Consider the following 19,447-nt stretch of genomic DNA (forward strand, 5'->3'; position numbering starts at 1 on the left):
TAACATATAATGTATTACTTTTTTAAAGAGGTACAGGCCTGTGATTCATCAGTTTTTTTTTTTTTTTATTTGACAGAGATAGAGACAGCCAGCGAGAGAGGGAACACAGCAGGGGGAGTGGGAGAGGAAGAAGCAGGCTCCCAGCAGAGGAGGCTGATGTGGGGCTCGATCCCAGAACGCCGGGATCACGCCCTGAGCTGAAGGCAGACGCCCAACGACTGTGCCACCCAGGCGCCCCCATCAGTCTTATACAATACCCAGGGGCAGCTATTTTATATCATATTAAGCGTCATATAGCTAAGCTAGAAGGTAGAATAAAAATTTTATATTTAATGCTGATAACTCTAGAGACGTGGCTACCTTAATTAAACTAACAAAGTTACATTAGCTTAAATACTGAATGTGTTGCACAAGAGTCTGAGAGCAGGACTTAGAACAGCCCATGCATAAGGACAAAATAATAGATATGAAAAAACAAAAATATGGAACCCCTATCTAATCTGGGCAACTTTCATTTTCTTTCTTTCTTCTTTTTTTTTAAAGTAGGCTCCTTGCCCAATGTGGGGCTTGAACTCACAACCTTGAAATCAAGAGCCACATGCTCTACGAAATGAGCCAGCCAGGTGTCCCCAGGCAACTTCGTTGAGAGCTTTAGCCATGATCCAGTCCCATGGGAGCAGTCCTCTGTTGGGTGAGTGCTCCAACTAGGTAATAGCTCTGACCAGTCCCTTTTGGGAAGCACATAGTCAGATATATCTTGGATTTCATGCTCGTCAAGGGATCACGCCTGGTTATTTAGGGGGAAACCTTACATGGGAGTCTTGAGATTGGCAGCTGTCCTAAAGACACATGTGGCCACCCCGTGCCTGACAAGAATATATGCATTAAAAGAACAGGAAAAATAAGAGAGTCTGATTTCTGAGCCCAATGCCTTTAGGGCCGAGGTAATAGTGTCCAGCCAGGCAGCAAGAGTCCATCCCTCCCTGTAGTGTAGCCATATGCAAGAGGTCCCGTCCTGAGCACTTGATCAAGACACATTCCAAAGGGTCATACTATCCAGGACATCTCTGAAAAAGAACAGGTAAGAAACAAACACTGGGGGTAAAGAAGATTTACTAAGTTATATTGACACTCTTGGATTCACTCCATTGTCCCCGTATGGGCCACCAATAATGTGGGGTCATTAAGCGATAGTCAAGAAAGAATTCTTGAGATGTTGTACATGCAACTTGGTAAGTTTATTTAAGTAGCACAGAGATAGGACCTATGGGCAGAAAGAGCTGCACTTTTGCTGTATGAAGCTGTTGGTTATGTGCTTAGCGCTCAACAGGGAGGGGACGTGCAGGGAGTTATTGGATCATAAATGTCTTCTCCGAATTTTACATTAACGAGATTTCTCTGGTGGTTATCATTCATTTCCATATTAACTATCAGTGAGATTTACAGGCAGTTATGAGACCCCTTAAGAATGTAGCAACCATCACATATTTAATCCTTACTGAAACTATGCAGGCTATAGGTAAGCCTTCCGGGCTAAAGATGAACAGTTTTCTGCCTCTATCCCTCATCAAAAGGACAGACAGGCAGACCAGTTAGCTGCAACTGACTGTTGAAGCGAGAATTGCTGAGAATCTGAATTTAAAGTGGAGTGGAAATAGCAAAGACAGTTTTGTGGGGTTTACTTCAGATGGGGCCTGCTTATAACAAGAATTCTCTCCTCCCCCTCTGCTATTTTCTAATTTAGAGGTTGCGTTACAATATTAAGCCTGATTCCCTTTCCCTTGGGTTTTGTTTCCCAGATGGCGAAGGGTCAAGCATCATTCGTGCTCAGTGCTCTGCTCTGCACCACAATCTCCTCTGGTTTCCAAACAGCTCTCTTCAAAGCCTCTTCCGTGCTTGGGTTTTTGGTCCGGGAATAGGGGAAGGAAGCAGAGGTAACTGAGTGGGCCAGAAGTCTCTGGCTATAATGAAAGCGTCGTCACCAGCGGTTAAATGCGGCAGTTGGTAAGACCACAGCGCACCCAACGAATCCCGGATCTGCCCGCCTCCTGTAGCGGCGCCTGGAGGGGCGGGGCTGAGGCGGGGCTTGGGGACGGAGCCGCAGCCTGGACCTGCGGAGAGGGGCGGGGCTGGGGGAGGAGTTTTAGCCTCGGCCCGAGGAGTACCCTCTCCTACTGACTGGGCTGGAGCTGGAGGCGGGTTTGTTTGGGAGGGCGAGGTTTGAGACCGTGCCCAAGTCGCAGCGAAAGACTGCAGGTTTTTTGCTTCTGCAACGTCAGAGTAGGGCAGGGCCAGGGGCGGAGTTTTAAGCCCAGTTCTCGGGTTCTCGTATCTGATTGAACCCAGCGGGTCCCGGGGCGGGTCCCGGGGCGGGTCCCACTTTGCTTTTGACAGCTCTCCCTCGCATAGCCGCAGCCGAGTCCCCTGGGTTCGGGAACCGTAGCGCCGCTCTCCGCGCGTCCCCGTCCCCCCGTGGCCCCGGCCCCGGCCATGAAGCGCTTCTTCTCCTGCTCCAGCTCACAGGTGGCGGTAGGTGCCAAAATGTCTGGGAGGATGGGGCTGGGGTCCAAGCCCCGCGGTGACAGAAGTCCTGAGTCCCGTCTTCGTGCACCACCGCCTTTTCTCTTTATGGGTCTTTCCCACGCTTCCACTCACGCAGTGCAGCCTGCCTGCCCTGCCTTCCTCAAGGCCCTGTCCCCTAGCCTCTGACTTGCCTTCCTAACCTTTGCCTTCCCCAAGTTCCTTTCCCTTGGCCCTTTCTTGTCCTCCTAGCATGTACACCCCCAACTTCTGAGATGTTTCCTGCAGCCCCTGCCCCTTCTTGAGGGCCCTACTTCTGCTGTCTCCCAGTTCTGAACACCACCCAGTGTCTGTCCTGTCCCCAGCCCCTGCTCAGCCTCAAGTTCCGCTCTATCTCCCAAGTCCTGCCCCACGGCCCTGTTTTCAGCCCTCCCATAGGGCTCACCATCCTGCGCCCCCACAGGGCTCTATCCTTGCTGTTTCCTCTCTGCCCAAGAAACTCCCAGGCCAGTGCCTTCCCTAGCCCTATTTCATAGTCTTCTCTGTCCCTGCCCTTGTCTCACTCCATGTCCTTTACACTCCTGATCTCTCATCAGCACCACTGACTCTCTGACAGCATTCCAAACGTCTTTCCAATTGGTGCTCCCACACCAGCAGCCTCCTTCGGTTCCCCCCTATCAACCTCTGCCCCTCTCTTCCCAGTGGTTGTCCCATACCACTTTTCCCCCTCTTGCCCCGACCTCCTTCTGCCTGCTCTCTGTGGGTTAATCTTTGCAGTCCGCCATCCTGACAGGCCCTGGCAGAGGAGGCCTAGTTGTCTGGATGTTCCCCAAGGAACTGGGTAAGTTGCCTGCAGAATCCACCCCGGCCAGCTCACTGCAGTGTCTGGTTATTAGACTGGTTCTTGGGCCAGCCAAGGCTTTCTGCCTGCTTCTCCCCAGAATCTTCCTTCATTCTAAATGCTCACGCAGTTTCTTAGGACTTGTACTCTCAGTTCCCTGGACTGAGTCAGGGAAAGGTGACGGTAGGAGAAGAGGATAGAGTGGATGCACTTGGAGTTCCTGGAAGAAGTCACTCTACTCCCCACGTTCTCTCAGAACCCAACACAAGGCCGACTACAGAAGGTGGGGCACAGAGACAGTGTAGCGGTCTCTTCCCTGCAGATCTCTTATAGAGAGACCTCCTCTCTGGGGATGGCATTTTCTGTGGAGACTGGGATTCTGGCTCATTTAGAAGTGAGGTAGCCAAGGACCTGTGGGAATATTACGTAGCCTAACCCGACTTACTGGTGTCATTCATAAGCAAACATGAGAAATGCTCAGCTCACACTCTTCAAGGGCAGGCTGCACAAGCTTGGAAGTGAGCGAGATATGAGGCAAGAGTAGGAACTCTGTTGAGGCCTGTCCTTGTCCCACTTGCGATTGCTTCTTTACGTAGTCTCCACACACATAGATCAACCAATCAAAATGCATTTACTGGATGACTAGGATAGGTACCAGAAACTGAGGCAACTCAGACTCTGTCTTAACTGATAATGATTTTTGTATTCACACGGATTCTTCTGCAGTGACTGAAAGTCCTCCACATTGCCCTTGCCTTTCAGGTCTGTGGAGTCTGCCTGCCCTTAGGAATGGGGAGATTATTTCATTTTTCCTGATTCTCCAATCCTTGGTCTCCAGTCTTTCCAAAGTTCTGGAGTGAACAACGGACTGAATGTTGGAATTTGGAAATATCCCTCCCTCTCTTCTTCACCCCAGCTCTACAGAGTTTTGGTCATAAAGAATTTCCACCCATTCTAAACTCTCTTTAGTGTAACAAGCTTATAGGAAGTAAGTGGGGGTGGATTTAGGACTATCTAGCTAGAAAGAAAACTGTTTTCTCAGTCAGGATGGGATCGCAAAGAGCTTAAAAATAGGCCAGTGTCAGTTGCAAATTGTTTCCTCCTGAAACTTCCTCACCCTAATGATAAATTCCTCCACTCCCTGGGTGGCTAACCACTCTGAACCCGTTTGTCAGAGAAATAGTGTGACAGCCTTCCCGGCCACTCCCAAAGCCTGGCTTCCCAGTCATGCCAGAGGATTGCCCCTGCCTGTCTCTACTCCCACCCCTGGGTCCAGGGCCAGAGCCCTGCATCCTTCGATTGAGATCAGGACTGACAAGTCAGTGATCATTTTCAAATTAATCTAAGTTCTCCAGAATATAGGAAGCTAAACACACACACACACACACACACACACACACACACACACACACAGCTCTTATGATCTCATTTTATTTTAGTCAAAAAGAGGATGCCTTTGAGGGTGTCTTACATATTAACTTACTCTGCCTATGTAGGAAGTGGACCAGAAAATAGCTTTACGCAGTTGGTGCAGAATCAGCTTAGAATGTCAATCGCATTAAAAAAAAAAAACTTTGAGAGTCACCTCCTGGTTCCTCTAGGGCAGCCTTTCCTGTTCCGTTCACCTGTCCTCCAACGTAGCCGCTCTTTCTCTCTCTACTGTTGGTGTGTTCCCTCCCAATAGGATGCTTATAGGCACATGGCCAGAGATAAGGAGAGGCTGCAGTCACTTCTACAAAAGCCCCCTAATCTTGGCTCCAGAAATACAAAGCTTATCCTGCTTTTGAGTCTGCTGATTAATGTGGAGATTGCTCCCCTGAGGCTGTGATGGTAATCCGGTGCCTCTTTTCCAAGGTGTTTGGGATGAGCAATGGATGGATCTCGAATTTGGAAGCATCCCTCTTTCTTCTTCACCCTAGCTCTGCAGAGGTTTGGCCATGAGGGATTTCCACCTATTCTAAATTCTTCTTATTATAACAAGAGTATAGGAAATAAATCAGGTGGATTTAGAGCTGTCTAGCTGGAAAGAAAAGTGTCTACATTGCTAAGAAGCACCTTTACCGTCTCTACAGCCTGGCTGTTACACATGGGCTGATACGGGCAAGATCCCTTCCTCTCACTCCCCTATATGGAGAATTCTGAACCCAGAATTGCTGGCACACCCAAAATGTGCTCAGCAAACCTATAGGAAGGAAGAGGATTGGAACTAGCATTTATCGCGAACTGACTGTGTGACAGTGCTAGGTGCTTTGTGGCGTGTTGTATCATTAGGAAACTGAGAAGTTGTTACATGCTGAAATTCACAAGGATAGAAAGTGTTAGAATCAGGATTTTAATCAGAGAACTTTAGATTGAGGTCGGCTGATGGCAGCGTCCTGTGGTGGAGGCATAATTATAGCTTCCTGCTTTTTCTGAGGGTAACTGGTCCCCAAGGGACATTGGATAACATGTTCCTATATCCCAGAGTCTGTTCAGTATGTGGAGCAGTCGTCTGGCTTATTTTGTCCTTGGAGAGTTAACCTGTTTGGAGACTCTTCTCTGCGCAGGAGGAGCGTCTGAGGGTGGGCAGCTTTCGCCTGGGGCAGTCTTAGACTGTAAACCTTCTTCCAGAGCTCTGTAGTACTGTGTGTGGTCTGGTGGTGAGAACCGGGACTGGGCGTCAGGTGGCCTGGGTTCTCATCTCAATTTTGCCCCGATTTTGTGGTGTGACCCTGGACAGTTATGCAACCTCAGTGTGCTTCAGTTTCTTCTGCTCTCAAATAGATCCAAGAGTATCAGCCCTGACTCCTTTCCGGGAATGTCGAGAGGCTAACTGAAACAGCACTGGAAGCGGCTGTGAAATTGCAAGTGCTTAGAATCCATCTGGTCCGAGATCACTTTATGGCTGGGGCATTTCCAACCTTCCCTGTTTGTGCTACAGAATTTGCCCTGGCTAGGTAAACAGTATTTGAAAAGTAGTTATTTGACTTCTGTAGACCCTATTTTTTCCCACCTCCTCCCAAAGCCTCTTTCTTGTTGAGGTTACACCTCATAAAATGTGATGTGCCATCACCAATCCTTCACCACTTCCTGTTTGGTTATAAGAATACCATACACTCTTACGGCTTTTTCCAGTTTACGAAGGGAGTTTATGTACCTTATATGAGGTTAGCTCCTTTAATGCTCACAACGTGACGAGGTAGTTATTATCTCCCACCTGTTAGAGATGAGGACACAGAGGTGTTCAATCCCTGACCCTGGGTCACATAGCTGAGAAAGTAGCTGACCCAGGCCCTGAACTCAGGTCTGCTGAAAAATATTCATCCAGGACCCTTTTCACCATCCTACAGACTTTTGGATCCCTTCTTCCTTTCCCTTCCCCTCTCTGGATCCAACCAGGCCATTCTGTACTTTCAGCCCTGGGTGTTTTTACGCAGCTCTCTTTCACGCCCTGCGATAGCTCAATTATTGTAATTACCCCACCACCCGAAAAAGTCAAGCTGTAATGATAGAACAATGCATGCCCAGGTGTGGCTGTTGCCTGGGACAGCTGCTCCCTGCAAGGGAAAAAAGGAGGGACAGCAGGGGAGGGAGAAGCAGGGGAGCTGCCTTCGGCTGCCTCCGCAGGCCTAGCTAGGGACCTGTCTTTGCCCTTAGGTGGTTGTGTCTTGGAAGGGGAAGAGCAACCAGCTAAAGGGCGTAAAGGGCACAGAAACGAGATGGAAAAACAGAAACTCTGCTTCCCCTCCCAGTTTTGGGGCCCAAAGCCAAAAGGCAGAGATCATACTGCTGGGTATTTGGACTCCTAGCTATAATGTAAAGCTAGGTGCCTTGATTTCTCATAAATCTGAGGACAAGAAGCGGAGCAGCCTGGGGAGGTGAGAGGTCATGTGAGCCCAATCGGGAGTGGTCAGTGTGGTTCAGTTTTCTCCAGCAAGACCTAGAGAGCAAACGGCAAAGGAGTCGTGGCTAGGATAGCTCTGAGCTCTTGCAACTAACAACAATAATCACATGATGATTTAAAAAAAAAAAGGGACATCTAAAATACTATGCATTCAGTACTAGGACATGATTTTTTTTTTTTAAAGATTTTATTTATTTGACAGAGAGACAGCCAGCGAGAGGGAACACAAGCAGGGGGAGTGGGAGAGGAAGAAGCAGCCTCCCAGCGGAGGAGCCTGATGTGGGGCTCCATCCCAGAATGCCGGGATCACACCCTGAGCCGAAGGCAGACTTAACGACTGCGTCACCCAGGCACCCCTAAGACATGATTTTTAATCTGGGAGTCCAAGCACCTTTTGGTCCAGAGCTGGCAATAACCAGCAGTAGTTTCTCAGTGGCATAAGGATGTCCCTTTTCCCTTGCTGGGCATCCTAACCATCTCCTTCCTCCCTTTTTCTACCCCAACCCCACCCTTTATGTTCACACAACCTGCGGCCCTGGACCAGGTGGAGAGATGGAACCGCCGTGATCAGAAGCTGCTGGAGGCGGTGCAGCGGGGGGATGTGGGACGCGTGGCTGCCCTGGCCTCGAGGAAGTCTGCCCGACCCACCAAGCTGAACTCCAATGGCCAATCCCCGTAAGTGAGCTCCCCCAAGACGCTCCTTGATATGAGGTTCCCTTTGAAAGCCTTAAATGCTGATATGAAGTAGGACCAGGGAACGCCTACCACCCCAGAGCCCCTTTTGTCTTAATCAGCAAGTGTATCCGTCAGTGTTTGCTGCATATCGGGTGCTGCACACAGTGGGGGAAGAGATATCGTCTCCGAGTCCGATGGGTCTCACAGCCCAGATTGACAAAACTGGCCAAAAAAAGGGGAGGGGGCATAAAGCCCATGAAACAAACAGAAAACGTATGCAGTCATCCAATAGAGCGTTTCTTTTTTGCACTAGTAGGAGGGTGTGTAGCTTGGGAAATTAGGAACAAAGTGGTAGTGGCCATGAGTGTCACATGGCTAGACAGAGTGATTAGGACGAGAGGGGTCTTATCCCTTGTCCCTTCCAATGTCCAGCCCTCTGCTCTGCTCTGGCTGCCTCCTTCTATGACAGTCTAGTCTGTTAAGAGTCGCGTGGTGAGAGCAGCAGGTAGTTACGTGTTCCCTGGAAACCCCTGCCATAGTCTAGCTTGCTTGAGATCTGTAGCTCTTATTTCTGTCTTTGCTTCCAGGCTCCTCTGGCTTTGTGACCTCAGAAAGTCAGGCTAGGGGAACTTCCCTGTCTGTTTTTGGGATTGCCTTGGGGTGAACGAGCATATCAGGCAGTGCTTATGAAGATTCTCATATCCCTCATCCCCTGGTGCCCTCATCCTTCTGCCCCTTGGCCTTGATTCTGGCAGGTTCCATCTGGCAGCCTCCAAAGGCCTGACAGAATGTCTAACTATACTGCTTGTGAACGGGGCTGACATCAACAGCAAGAATGAAGATGGTGAGTTAGACCGACCGTGTACTGGGCTACACGGCGAGCCTCTCCCTTTATAGGAGCAGTGGTGGGGGCCAACTCCTGGAGGTTCCAACTGTAGTCCCCCACTTCCCTGCTCATCAGTTCCGGCCAGCACCCTTCCAGGGCTCCCCTCCCTGCAAGCTGGATTTACCCCAGCCCCACTCCCACCTCCACCGCAAGTACCAGGCACTCGGTGAACAGGAATTTCTGGCCCCGTGGGGCCAAGAGCTTCTCTCTCTAATCTCCCCCTGATTATCTGTGCGTCTCTTGCCTTCCCTCCCTGTGAGTCATTGGCATGCATGGGGCCACCCACCTTCCATCTCCCCCTCTTTCTCTTTCCAGGAAGCACTGCCCTGCACCTGGCCACCATCTCCTGCCAGCCACAATGTGTCAAAGTCCTGCTGCAGGTAAGAGCAACCTCTTGATACTGCTTTTGTGAAGGGAAGAGGTGGTCCTAGAATCCTCTAACTTTGGTCAAATGGACTGCACTCATCCCCAGTAAGAGAGCTGGTAATCCTGTACTCATTAATTCACAAACATTTATGTAACACCTACTATGTGCGGATATGGCGCTTAAGGCGACCCTTGAGGGCAGGTCATAAAGCAGAGTTCCTGGGGAATGCCAGCCAGCCATCCGTATGCCATTGGCAGAGCCCCTGCACAGATGAAGTGCTGAGCGGCTGGGCAGGGGGAGGGACAGAGGTGTTCAAATTCATCCAAACCTCCACTGTCTGCTTTTAAGGAGCTTACAGCATAGGAACACGAAGAGAAATATTTGTGTGTGATGACACGCAGAAAATCTATAAACCGGTCTCCGAAAGTACAAAAAGCACAGTTCAACAGGCCACTGGGCAAATGGCTGTTTTGCTTTTGTTCTTCCTGGACCTTTCCAAGTTCCCCAATTCCAATCCTAAAGTACCACGCATGGACTTAGGGGTCACTTGCCCTAACACGCTTATTTGTCTAAAATCTGATTTTTCTTAGGCCCTAGGTTTAAGAACTGGGGCTGAAATTCAAGGCTATCCTCTGCAAGGAGTGGACTGGGCTTGCCTAGTAGTTGGCCAGAGCCATGGTCGTCCTTCGCCTCCCCGTAGTACTAGGGAAGTGGGTGAGCCAGCAGAGGGGTATGTGATAAGGACGGTACCGCCATGCCCCATGTGGCTTCCCTTTGTGGCTGTTTGCAGCACGGTGCCAATGAAGATGCTGTGGATGCAGAAAATCGTAGTCCGTTGCACTGGGCAGGTGTGTGCCAGGGGACCGGTGGGAAACCGGGCTGCAGGGACCATGGGGCGGAAAGGGAGGGGAGGACGACATTTGGAAAGCAGGGCAGGGCTGACCACTGCCATGGTTGGAGGGAATGGTGGGTCATAGCCTGACTAGGTGTCCTTCCTGCTTTTCCTCAACCCGATCATCCCTCAACCCTCCCAGCCTCCTCTGGCTGTGCCTCCAGTGTGCTTCTGCTGTGTGACCATGAAGCCTTTCTGGACGTCCTAGATAACGTGAGTATCAGCTGGGCAGTGCCCCACACTGGGAGGCTGCTGCTGTCTCTGAACTTGACTGGCTAAGCGCCGTGACAGGGTGAGGGTGTTGGGGGGTTGTGCGCACCTCCTCTTCGTTCTCCGCCTGCTCCTCCTCCTTTTCCTCCTGGAGAGGTTAGGCCCTATCTTCTGGAGAGCTTCGAACCTTCCAGAAAGCAGCATTTAGCCCCCGGAGCTGGGGTTTTTTTCTGGAGAGGTGTCGGAAGAGGGCAGCTGGTAGAATTGTCAAGCCCCTGGCTCCCCCTGGCTCCTCGTGAACTCTCTTCCCACAATCTGTGCAGGATGGACGGACACCCCTGATGATTGCATCGCTGGGTGGTCATGCAGCTATCTGCTCACAGCTACTGCAGAGAGGGGCCCGAGTTAATGTCACAGACAAGGACGACAAGTGAGCCTTCCCCATCTCCCCAGCCCAAATCCAGACATTGGCCACTCTAAAAGGGAGCCACTGGGCCAACGTGTCTGTGTGCGTGCGCACGCGTGAATGTGTGTGTGTGCATGTGTGTGTGTGTTTTGAGGAAGAAAGAGTGGTCTCTGTTTTCTTGGGAACCTCCTTCCTTCTGAACAGTTGTTTGGAAGAGCTGCCTGCTGCTTTGCACTTTTCCTCTGGGGAGTTGAGAGAGTTTTCCTTCAACATTCCTCTTCAGCGGCCTCCACCACCATCTTCCCGGCATAGATGACTCTGGAAGTAGAATCAATACTTCTGGATCCATTAGTTCAAGTTACTGGTTTTCAAACTCTCTTCTAAGCAATGGAATCCTTTTTCCAATGAAGAATTTATGCAGAACCCCGATATATAAAAGATGAAAATAGAGCCCTTCTCATTGGCCCCCGGCCTTCTGAGGCTGCAACCCCAAGGCAGGGCTGAGAAGCTCTGGTCTGGTCTCATGCTTTGTCGTTGGCTGGTGTTGGTCTGTGGTTCTCCTTGCCACATGGAGTGAGATCTGACTCCATGAGTGGAATTTCTGGAAGCAGGACTCCTGGATTTCCCGGGGAAAGCCTATGCCCAGATTTGTCCTAACCCACAGATCGGCTCTGATCCTGGCCTGTGAGAAAGGCAGCGCCGAGGTGGCCGAGCTGCTCCTGAGCCACGGAGCGGATGCAGGGGCGGCGGACAGCCTGGGGCACGACGCTCTGCATTACGCTCGGGGCACACAAGACAAGGTGCTGTGCCGGCTGCTGCGGCAGGCTCTGGACCGGCGGGGGCAGCGGGCAGGTAAAGCTGAGTCCCTTTCGTAACTTCAAAATTCTCCTCGATAGCCTTAGCGTCACAGAAGCTTCTTAGAATGCCATTTATCCCCATAGAAATAATCCCTCTGACAAATAATTGTCACTTTAGTTGAGAATTTAACTTATTGCTGCGACTGTGAAGTGGCCCCAAATTCCCCAAAGCATGGTCACAGAATTTCTTAATGCAGCCTTGTCTCCCTCGGAAGGCAACTCTAGCTCGTACTACCGTTAGCATTTATGAGTTGTGATTGTATATCTATTTGTGTGGTTTGCTGGCCGCTCTCCAGCTCCCCTACTAGACTGGAAACCCCTCAGATGACGAGCCACTGCTGTTTTGCTCACCCCTGAGGTCCTGGTGCCTATCAGTGCCTGGCACAGTGTCCAATAAATAAGTGAGCAAACAAAATGAGCAACCTGGCCCATCTCTGGGGTAAGGGAGCCAAGGATGCTAGATACTTGGGGACCCATTCAGCAGGGGTGGCTCCCAGCACCACGAAGACATCTGGGGGAAGGGTCATCACATTGGGGGACTGTTCCTCTCAGAAGAAGTCTGAAGATAAAGTGTGGGCTAGAAGAGGACCTGTCTCCACTCTCGTTTTCCCCATGCTTTTTCATACAGGTCAGGGGCTTGTTCAACATCCAGATCTTGCCTCCCAGGTAAGACCATTTTGCTTCTGACCCACCCCAGGCTGTCCCACTGGGGTCTCCCCCAGGTAGTGATCTTTGGGGAATTAAGTAGTCTAAGAGAAGAAAGGCCCTCCTGGGGCTAGGCTAGTTGCCTGCCTTTGGTTCACAATTCCTTTTTCTTTGTAGGCCTCTCCATCTGAGCCTCAGGTGGGTTCTCCACCTAAGAACCCATGGAGAGCAGAGCCCGAGGAGGAGCAGGAGGAAGAGGAAGAGGAAGACCCATGCTCAGATGAGTGGAGGTGGAAGTATGAGGAAGAGCAGAGGAAGGTTTCTCAGCTGGAGCAGGAGCTGGTGCGAAGGACCGAAGAGGCGAAGGCTCAAGCTGCAGCCTACCTGGGCCTGGAGAACCGGATTCGAGAGCAGGTGCAGGAGCTGGGGCTCCTCCTATCTCCAGAGCCTGGAGCTCCAGGAGGGCAGGGCTCTGGTCTCCGGCCCGGAGGAGACGGCATGGAGCAGGGCTGTCCCTTGGGCCTGCTGGCCAAGCGCATTCAAGAGCTAAGGAAGCAGCAGCAGACAGCAGCCGCAGCCAACGCAGTATTAGCTTCCAAGAAGTCTGCGGATTCAGCCTCGGGGGAGATTCAGCATGAAGCCCATGGAAGGGTCCAACCAGAAGAACGAGGGCCACCCCAGAGCCCAAGGTGTGAGACCATTGGGAAAGCCACAGGACAGCAGCTGAGCACCAACGGGGGACAGGCCCTTGGCCCTGAACACACAGACAAGCCACATGCTGGTCCGAAAGAGAGGCCCCAGGCCCCAGGCGCTGAACCGACAGGCACAGTGGCTGAACCTGCCGGCCCCGCAGCCATGAATCAGCTCCTGCTACAACTGAGGGAGGAGCTGGCTGCGGTGTGGCGAGAGAAGGATGCTGCCCGGGGGGCTCTGTCCAGACCGGTCCTGGAGGGGGCTCTGGGGACACCCCGGGCGGAGGCTGCAGCTGCGGCCTGGGAGAAGATGGAGGCCAGGCTGGAGCAGGTGCTGGTGAGGCTGGATCGGGCAAAGGCAGGATTACAGGGGAAACCTCAGGCCCCTGCCCAGGAGCCCAGAGAGGGAGCCCCAAAGGCAGGCCCAGCGACCATCACCAAAGAGCATGAAGGAAGGGAGAAGAGGGCTCCTGGGGCTCGGGGAGAGCCTCTGGGGGCGCCTGGAGGGGAACGGACGCCCGCAGGAGGTCCGGCAAAGGGACAGCTGGAGAAGGAGGTAGCGGCACTGAGACTGAGCAATAGTAACTTGCTGGAGGAGCTGGGGGAGCTGGGGCAGGAGAGGCAGCGCTTGCAGGGGGAGCTGCAGTCCCTGAGCCAGCGGCTACAGCGGGATTTCGTTCCCAAGCCAGAGGCGCAGGTCCAGCTGCAGCAGCTGCGGCAGAGCGTGGGGCTGCTGACGGATGAACTGGCCACGGAGAAGGAGGCCACCGAGAAGTTGCGCAGGCGCCTGGCCTCGCAGAGCAGTGGCCTCCGAGGGCTGTGGGACTACCTGCCTCCAGACCTGGTGGGCAAGGGGAGCGCAGGGCGCACGGCGGAGCCCCTGGAGGAGCTGCAGGCCTGCATCAGCACCCTGGTGGAGCAGCACCGCGAGACCCAGAAGGCGCTGGCTCGCCTGGAGGAGGAAAACCAGCAGCTGCGGGGGCCCCCCGCCCCCCGCGGGGAGCCGGGCATCTTGTCGAAGGCCCCAGCACCCCCCCAGGTGGCCGCTCTGGAGCAAGACCTGGGGAAGCTGGAGGAGGAGCTGCGGGCCGTCCAGGCCACGATGAGCGGGAAGAGCCAGGAGATCGGGAAGCTGAAGCAGCTGCTCTACCAGGCCACCGAGGAAGTGGCCGAGCTGCGGGCTCGGGAGGCCGCCAGCCTGCGGCAGCACGAGAAGACTCGGGGCTCGCTGGTGGCCCAGGCCCAGGCTTGGGGCCAGGAGCTGAAGGCTCTGCTGGAGAAGTACAACACAGCGTGCCGGGAGATGGGGCGGCTGCGCGAGGCCGTGGCGGAGGAGCGCCGCCGGAGCGGGGACCTGGCGGCGCGCGCAGCCGAGCAGGAGCGCCAGGCGGGCGAGATGCGCGCGCGCTCGCAGCAGTTCGAGAGAACAGCCGAGCAGTTCAAAGACAAGGTGGAGCATCTCATTGGGGCGTGCCGGGACAAGGAGGCCAAGGTGAGCAGGCCAGGCAGCCAGCGGGGAAAGTGTCCGTGCATTTACGGGGTTGCTAACCCGAATCTATCTTTGTGTAGTCTGATTAATACCTTTACCAGAACAGCAATCATTTGCAAGAGCCACTGTGTTCTCCCGGGTCTCAGGGATTTGGGGTTGGGATTGGAGGTGAGGCTAAGGTATAAACAGAAGACAGAAGGGGGCTTAAGGATTAAAATCTGGGATTCAGGGTTCAGAAGCAGTGCGGTCAGAGCTAGCTAGCTACTGCCCTGGAGTACTACGGCTTATTAGCAAGTTCCCTTAAAAAGTAGATTAGCCCAGGAAGAGGCGGGATAGTGTGGTGGGTTGCTAGGGTTTTGCTACGGTTCTGGGGAGGTAACTCCGGGCGCATGGGGTTAGACAAGCAGACCAGCCTGTGGCTCCTCTTCTCCCCTCCACTCCAATCAGAGCGAGTTCTACAGATTTCCATTGGCAAAGAGAACACCAAGGCAATAAAAACATTTGAAAACCACTGTGTTAGAAATCTCAGTTTCCCAATGATGGCTCCAGAAGTCAGTGTAAAGTCTTCGCATTTCTAGGAGATGTGTTTTAGGAATCCTAAAAAATCCATTTACAAGTGAATTTAGTAATTTTAGAACTACTTATGAAACGAGTGAAATCAGATGTCTTATTAAAAGTTGTGTACATGGTCAAATGTAGAATGATTTACAAATATAGGGAGAATATGTTTTGCGTAACAGAGGGCAGACAAATAGAAGGACTGAGGTACGGAATAGCAATCACGGTGGGGTGCGGCTAATTAAAGAAAGGAGGAATTTTGTGCTGGTGTTGAAGGAAAAGATAATGTAGACAAAAGGGCAAAAGAAAATGTGTAGTCTGACATTGTGTGGATTTGAAATTCAGTTTCAAAACTTACTGCTTGATCTTGGGTGAGTTCTCTGAAGCCTCCCAGCCTCATCTAAGCCTCAGTTTTCTTATTTATAATATGGGGATAACGACAGGGTTGTCAGGAAGATTACATTAACAAGACAATATATTTAAAATACTCAAAATGATTTTTGGTAAATGGTAAGCACTCCATAAATAAAAGTTAGCTATTTTTATAATTCCTACTGCCACCATTCCTATTACTGCTGGTTATCATTGACCAAGTTTGTGCCTCAGCCTCACAAACCACAAAAACCAGACTCATCTCTACTCCTCAGTGGTCAGCAGCCACAACTAGGTCGGGATCCAGGGCAGACTGAAGAGCATGAACCATGAATTCAAAGAGGTTTTGGTTCAAATCATTATTTCATTACTTATTAGCTGTATGATTTTGACAAGTTACCTAACTCAGTCTCCTTATCTGTAAAACATGTATGCTAATACTTCCTCAGAGAAGCATTGTTCTTCTCAGAACAGAAGAAGAGCTGTACTTAGTATTAATTGAGACGATGTGTGTACAAGTTTCCGGCATATATTATACGCCCACTAAAAGGAAGCTGACCTTGACCCTGGGTGATATTGGTGTGGGAAATTACCTGGGTCTCATTGGTTCCCTTTCTTTCCTTGTGGCGTCAGATCAAGGAATTGTTGAAGAAGATGGAGCAGCTGTCGGAGGAGGTCTTAGCAGTTCGGGGAGAAAATGCTCGCCTTGCCCTGCAGCTGCAGGTATGTTCTGGCCTTCAGGGAAATAGACACTGCTAGAGAGGAGGGAGGCCGATGGAAGTGATGTATGTGTGGGAAAGATTCTGGGAACTGGAGAGGCCTGGCCAGGCAGTGGTCCAGGCTGGGCCAGTGGTGGGCCAAGGGAGCCCTACCTGGCATAGCTGACCATTTCATTCTTCTTCTTTTTTTTTTTTTAATTTTTATTTAAAGCTAATTTAGTTAACATATAGCGTATTATTAGTTTCAGGAGTAGAATTTAGTGATTCATCAGTTGCATGTAACACCCAGTACTCATTACATCACATGCCCTCCTTAATGCCCATCACTCAGTTTCCCCATCCCCCCACCCTCCTCCCCTCCAGCAGCCCTGTTTGTTTCCACTGGTTAAGAGTCTCTTATGTTGGGGCGCCTGGGTGGCAGAGCGGTTAAGCGTCTGCCTTCAATTCAGGGCGTGATCCCGGCGTTGTGGGATCGAGCCCCACATCAGGCTCTTCTGCTATGAGCCTGCTTCCTCCTCTCCCACTCCCCCTGCTTGTGTTCCCTCTCTCACTGGCTGTCTCTATCTCTGTCAAATAAATAAATAAAATCTTAAAAAAAAAAAAAGTCTCTTATGTTTTGCCTCCCTCTCTGTTTTTATCTTATTTTTCCTTCCCTTCCCCTATGTTCATCTGTTTTCATTATTAAAACCCACAGATGAGTGAAATCATAGTATTTGTCTTTCTGAGTGACTTACTTTGATTAGTATAATACCCTCTAGCTCCATCCACATCATCGCAAATGGCCAGATTTCATTCTTTTTAATGGCTAAGTAATATTCCATTTTATATAGCTGCACCACATCTTTACCCATTCATCTGTTGATGGACAGACATCTGGGCTTTTGCAGTTTGGCTATTGTGGACATTGCTGCTATAAACACTGTGGTGCAGGTGCCCCATCGAATCAGTATGTTTGTTTGTATCCTTTGGATAAGTACCTAGCAGTGTGATTGCTAGATCCTCGGGTAGTTCTATTTTTAACATCTTGAGGAACCTCCGTACTGTTTTCCAGAGTGGCTGCACCAGTTTGCATTCCCACCAACAGCTGCCCACTTCATTCTATTGTTCCTCATGCTGGGGGGGTTGTGTGTCAGGGTGGGTGTACTGGGGTGGGCACATGATCTCTCACTGATGCTCACTCCCAGGATTCCCAGAAGAACCACGAAGAGATCATCTCCACCTATAGGAACCATCTGCTGAATGCTGCTCAGGTGAGCATGGGAGGCGGCAGAGACAGCGCGCTGGGCGGGGGGGGGGGGGGTGTTGCATTTGGGATCCCTCCTCTTACTTGTATATACCTGTCATTTCTTGGAAAGCTGGACTTTAGATGTCCCAGTGCCAGGTCTCTGGATCTCATTCCACAGATCAAGAGAGGTTATGCATGAATGTGAGGGGGGAGAGGTGTTTGCCGCTCTTTGTCAATATCCTGGTCCACTGGAAGGCCTTTTCCTGTCCCTGATGCCCTTTCTCAGTTTCGTCCTGAGCCAAATGATCCCTCACCAAGGAAGAAGAGATGGGGGCTTGCTCCTTTATTAGGAAGAGTGATAACTACAAAGAATCGAACACTTGTTGTGTATCAGGGGCTCTGCTTCATATTCATTGTTTTTTAACCCTCACAGCAGTCCTGGCAACTAGACATCATTATCCTCCTTGTAGAGACTAGGAGACAGGTGTAGAAAAGTCACACACTGTAAACCAGGGCACAGAGGAAATAGCGTTCCACTAAACCGCAGAACATTCCCTCGCCCGTCTCTCCTCATTTCCTGCTCTTCATCGCCCTTTCTTTCCTTCCTGCCACTTACAGGGCTACATGGAACAAGATGTGTACAGTATCTTGCTGCGTATCCTCAGCATCCAGGAGGAGTGAGGCAGCTGGGTCCCGAGGGATGTGCGATTTCTCTGTGGTGAGCTGTGGGTCAGGGTGATGAGGGAAGGAGCCTGCAGAAAGGATTTGGGAAAAGAGGCTTAGGGATGGGACTTGGAATCTCCTTTTGCCCTATATGGTGGTGGCGGACCCTGGGGAGCCCTGTGGGGCATGGAGCATTTGAAGTGAGGTTGGTTGAGAAGACACAATCTGGGGAATCCCTGGGTAGAGGCAGAACCAGAGAGCAGGTAGACTGAAGGGGGCCGACGTGGGGCGATGGGGACTGAAAAGACTTGGTGAGTGGCTCTCTGAAGGCCCAGGCTAGAGACAGCCACAGTGGCAGAGTGGCAAGGAGTTGTTTGCTAGGGTGGGACTCTATGAACCCCAGACTGTCTCCTTCACTCACACACCATTCATTCAGAGGGTAGTCACCCCAGACTCTTCTTGCTGCCCCTGTGCACATGACCATCTTCTCCAGTCCAGGCAGATGACATCCCCTTTCGGATCTTGGCGTGGGTGGGAGGAGACCGAGGAGATGGAAGTGTGTACATTTCACCCTTGAATTTCTTCTTTCAGGGAGTAAGAGCGTCCTCCAGGCTGTGGGGAGCGCGGGGCAGGTGGCGGGGATCAGTGGGTGGGGTTTCACCTGACATTGTGGACCCCAGACCTGAGAACCTGAAGCCTGGAATCAGCACGGATGAGACCAGAGGAGGTGAACATGGAGGCCAGCTCTATGGAAAATAAAGCAGGAGGCAGTGTGGTGTTGGGTGTCATGGTTTTCTCTGCTTAAAGGGGAGTGAGGGAAGGAATCTTTTTCATTCTCATTCCTTCTTGGTCACAAATGGCCCCGAAAGTCAGCAGCTCACAATACACCTTCTAATGGGCCAAGACCCACGTTTGAAAAACAGCCCTCTGCGAAAATGGAGATTGACACTCTTTCTCAAATCTGTCTCTAAACTTTTTTTATCTTGTGATTCCTGCGTCCACTATCTTTTTTAAGGAGAAACTGAGAGATCTGGATTTCCTTCAAGCTGTACAATCTAAAATATTTGATCGCGTGTCAAACATGCACCTAGATCTGAGGCACAAGGGTTCACATGGTCCGTTTTCTTTGCCCAGGTACAAAGAGGGGTGACAAGTCTGATTCCTGGGAAAGGGAGGAAGGGATACTCAGAGCTGGCTTCTTCCCTCCAGTTCTGTTAGACTGAAAAAAATATATCTCTCTTGGCCACTTCCCATGGGTCTCCTCCCCTTCCTGTCCCTGTCCCTCCACCAGCCAGACTGCTAGGTGAGAGAGAAGCAGTGAATTCCTCCCCAATCTGGACTGCGGTTTGGATCCCTCCCCATTCCTTCTCCCAGCCCACCCCCTGCTGGGTTGTGCTGGGTTGGAGGCTATGGTTTGGCAGTAAGGAGCCGGACAGGGTTGAGAGGAGAGTGGGGTGGGTCTTCCAGGGAAGACAGGGGGCACCCCAGGGCTGCAGGGGGAGGTTGGCCCAGAAGAGAGCAGCTGTGTACATCACGTCCTAGAGAAG

General features: G+C 51.4%; 1 protein-coding gene across 1 annotated transcript; it reads left to right on the forward strand.

Moving 5' to 3' along the window:
* The first annotated feature begins 2,386 nt into the window (after positions 1-2,386).
* ANKRD35 (ankyrin repeat domain 35) lies at positions 2,387-19,171 on the forward strand. Its single transcript, XM_026489098.4, has 14 exons — positions 2,387-2,529; positions 7,789-7,919; positions 8,675-8,763; positions 9,121-9,185; positions 9,963-10,020; positions 10,207-10,277; positions 10,598-10,704; positions 11,345-11,532; positions 12,166-12,203; positions 12,360-14,366; positions 15,927-16,016; positions 17,197-17,262; positions 17,856-17,955; positions 18,492-19,171. The coding sequence occupies exons 1-13, from the start codon at positions 2,491-2,493 to the stop codon at positions 17,916-17,918; spliced, it is 3,012 nt and encodes a 1,003-aa protein (XP_026344883.2). The 5' UTR covers positions 2,387-2,490; the 3' UTR covers positions 17,919-17,955; positions 18,492-19,171.
* The last annotated feature ends 276 nt before the right edge of the window (positions 19,172-19,447 follow it).

This window comes from Ursus arctos, unplaced genomic scaffold (assembly GCF_023065955.2).
Source record: "Ursus arctos isolate Adak ecotype North America unplaced genomic scaffold, UrsArc2.0 scaffold_12, whole genome shotgun sequence".
NCBI lineage: Eukaryota > Metazoa > Chordata > Mammalia > Carnivora > Ursidae > Ursus > Ursus arctos.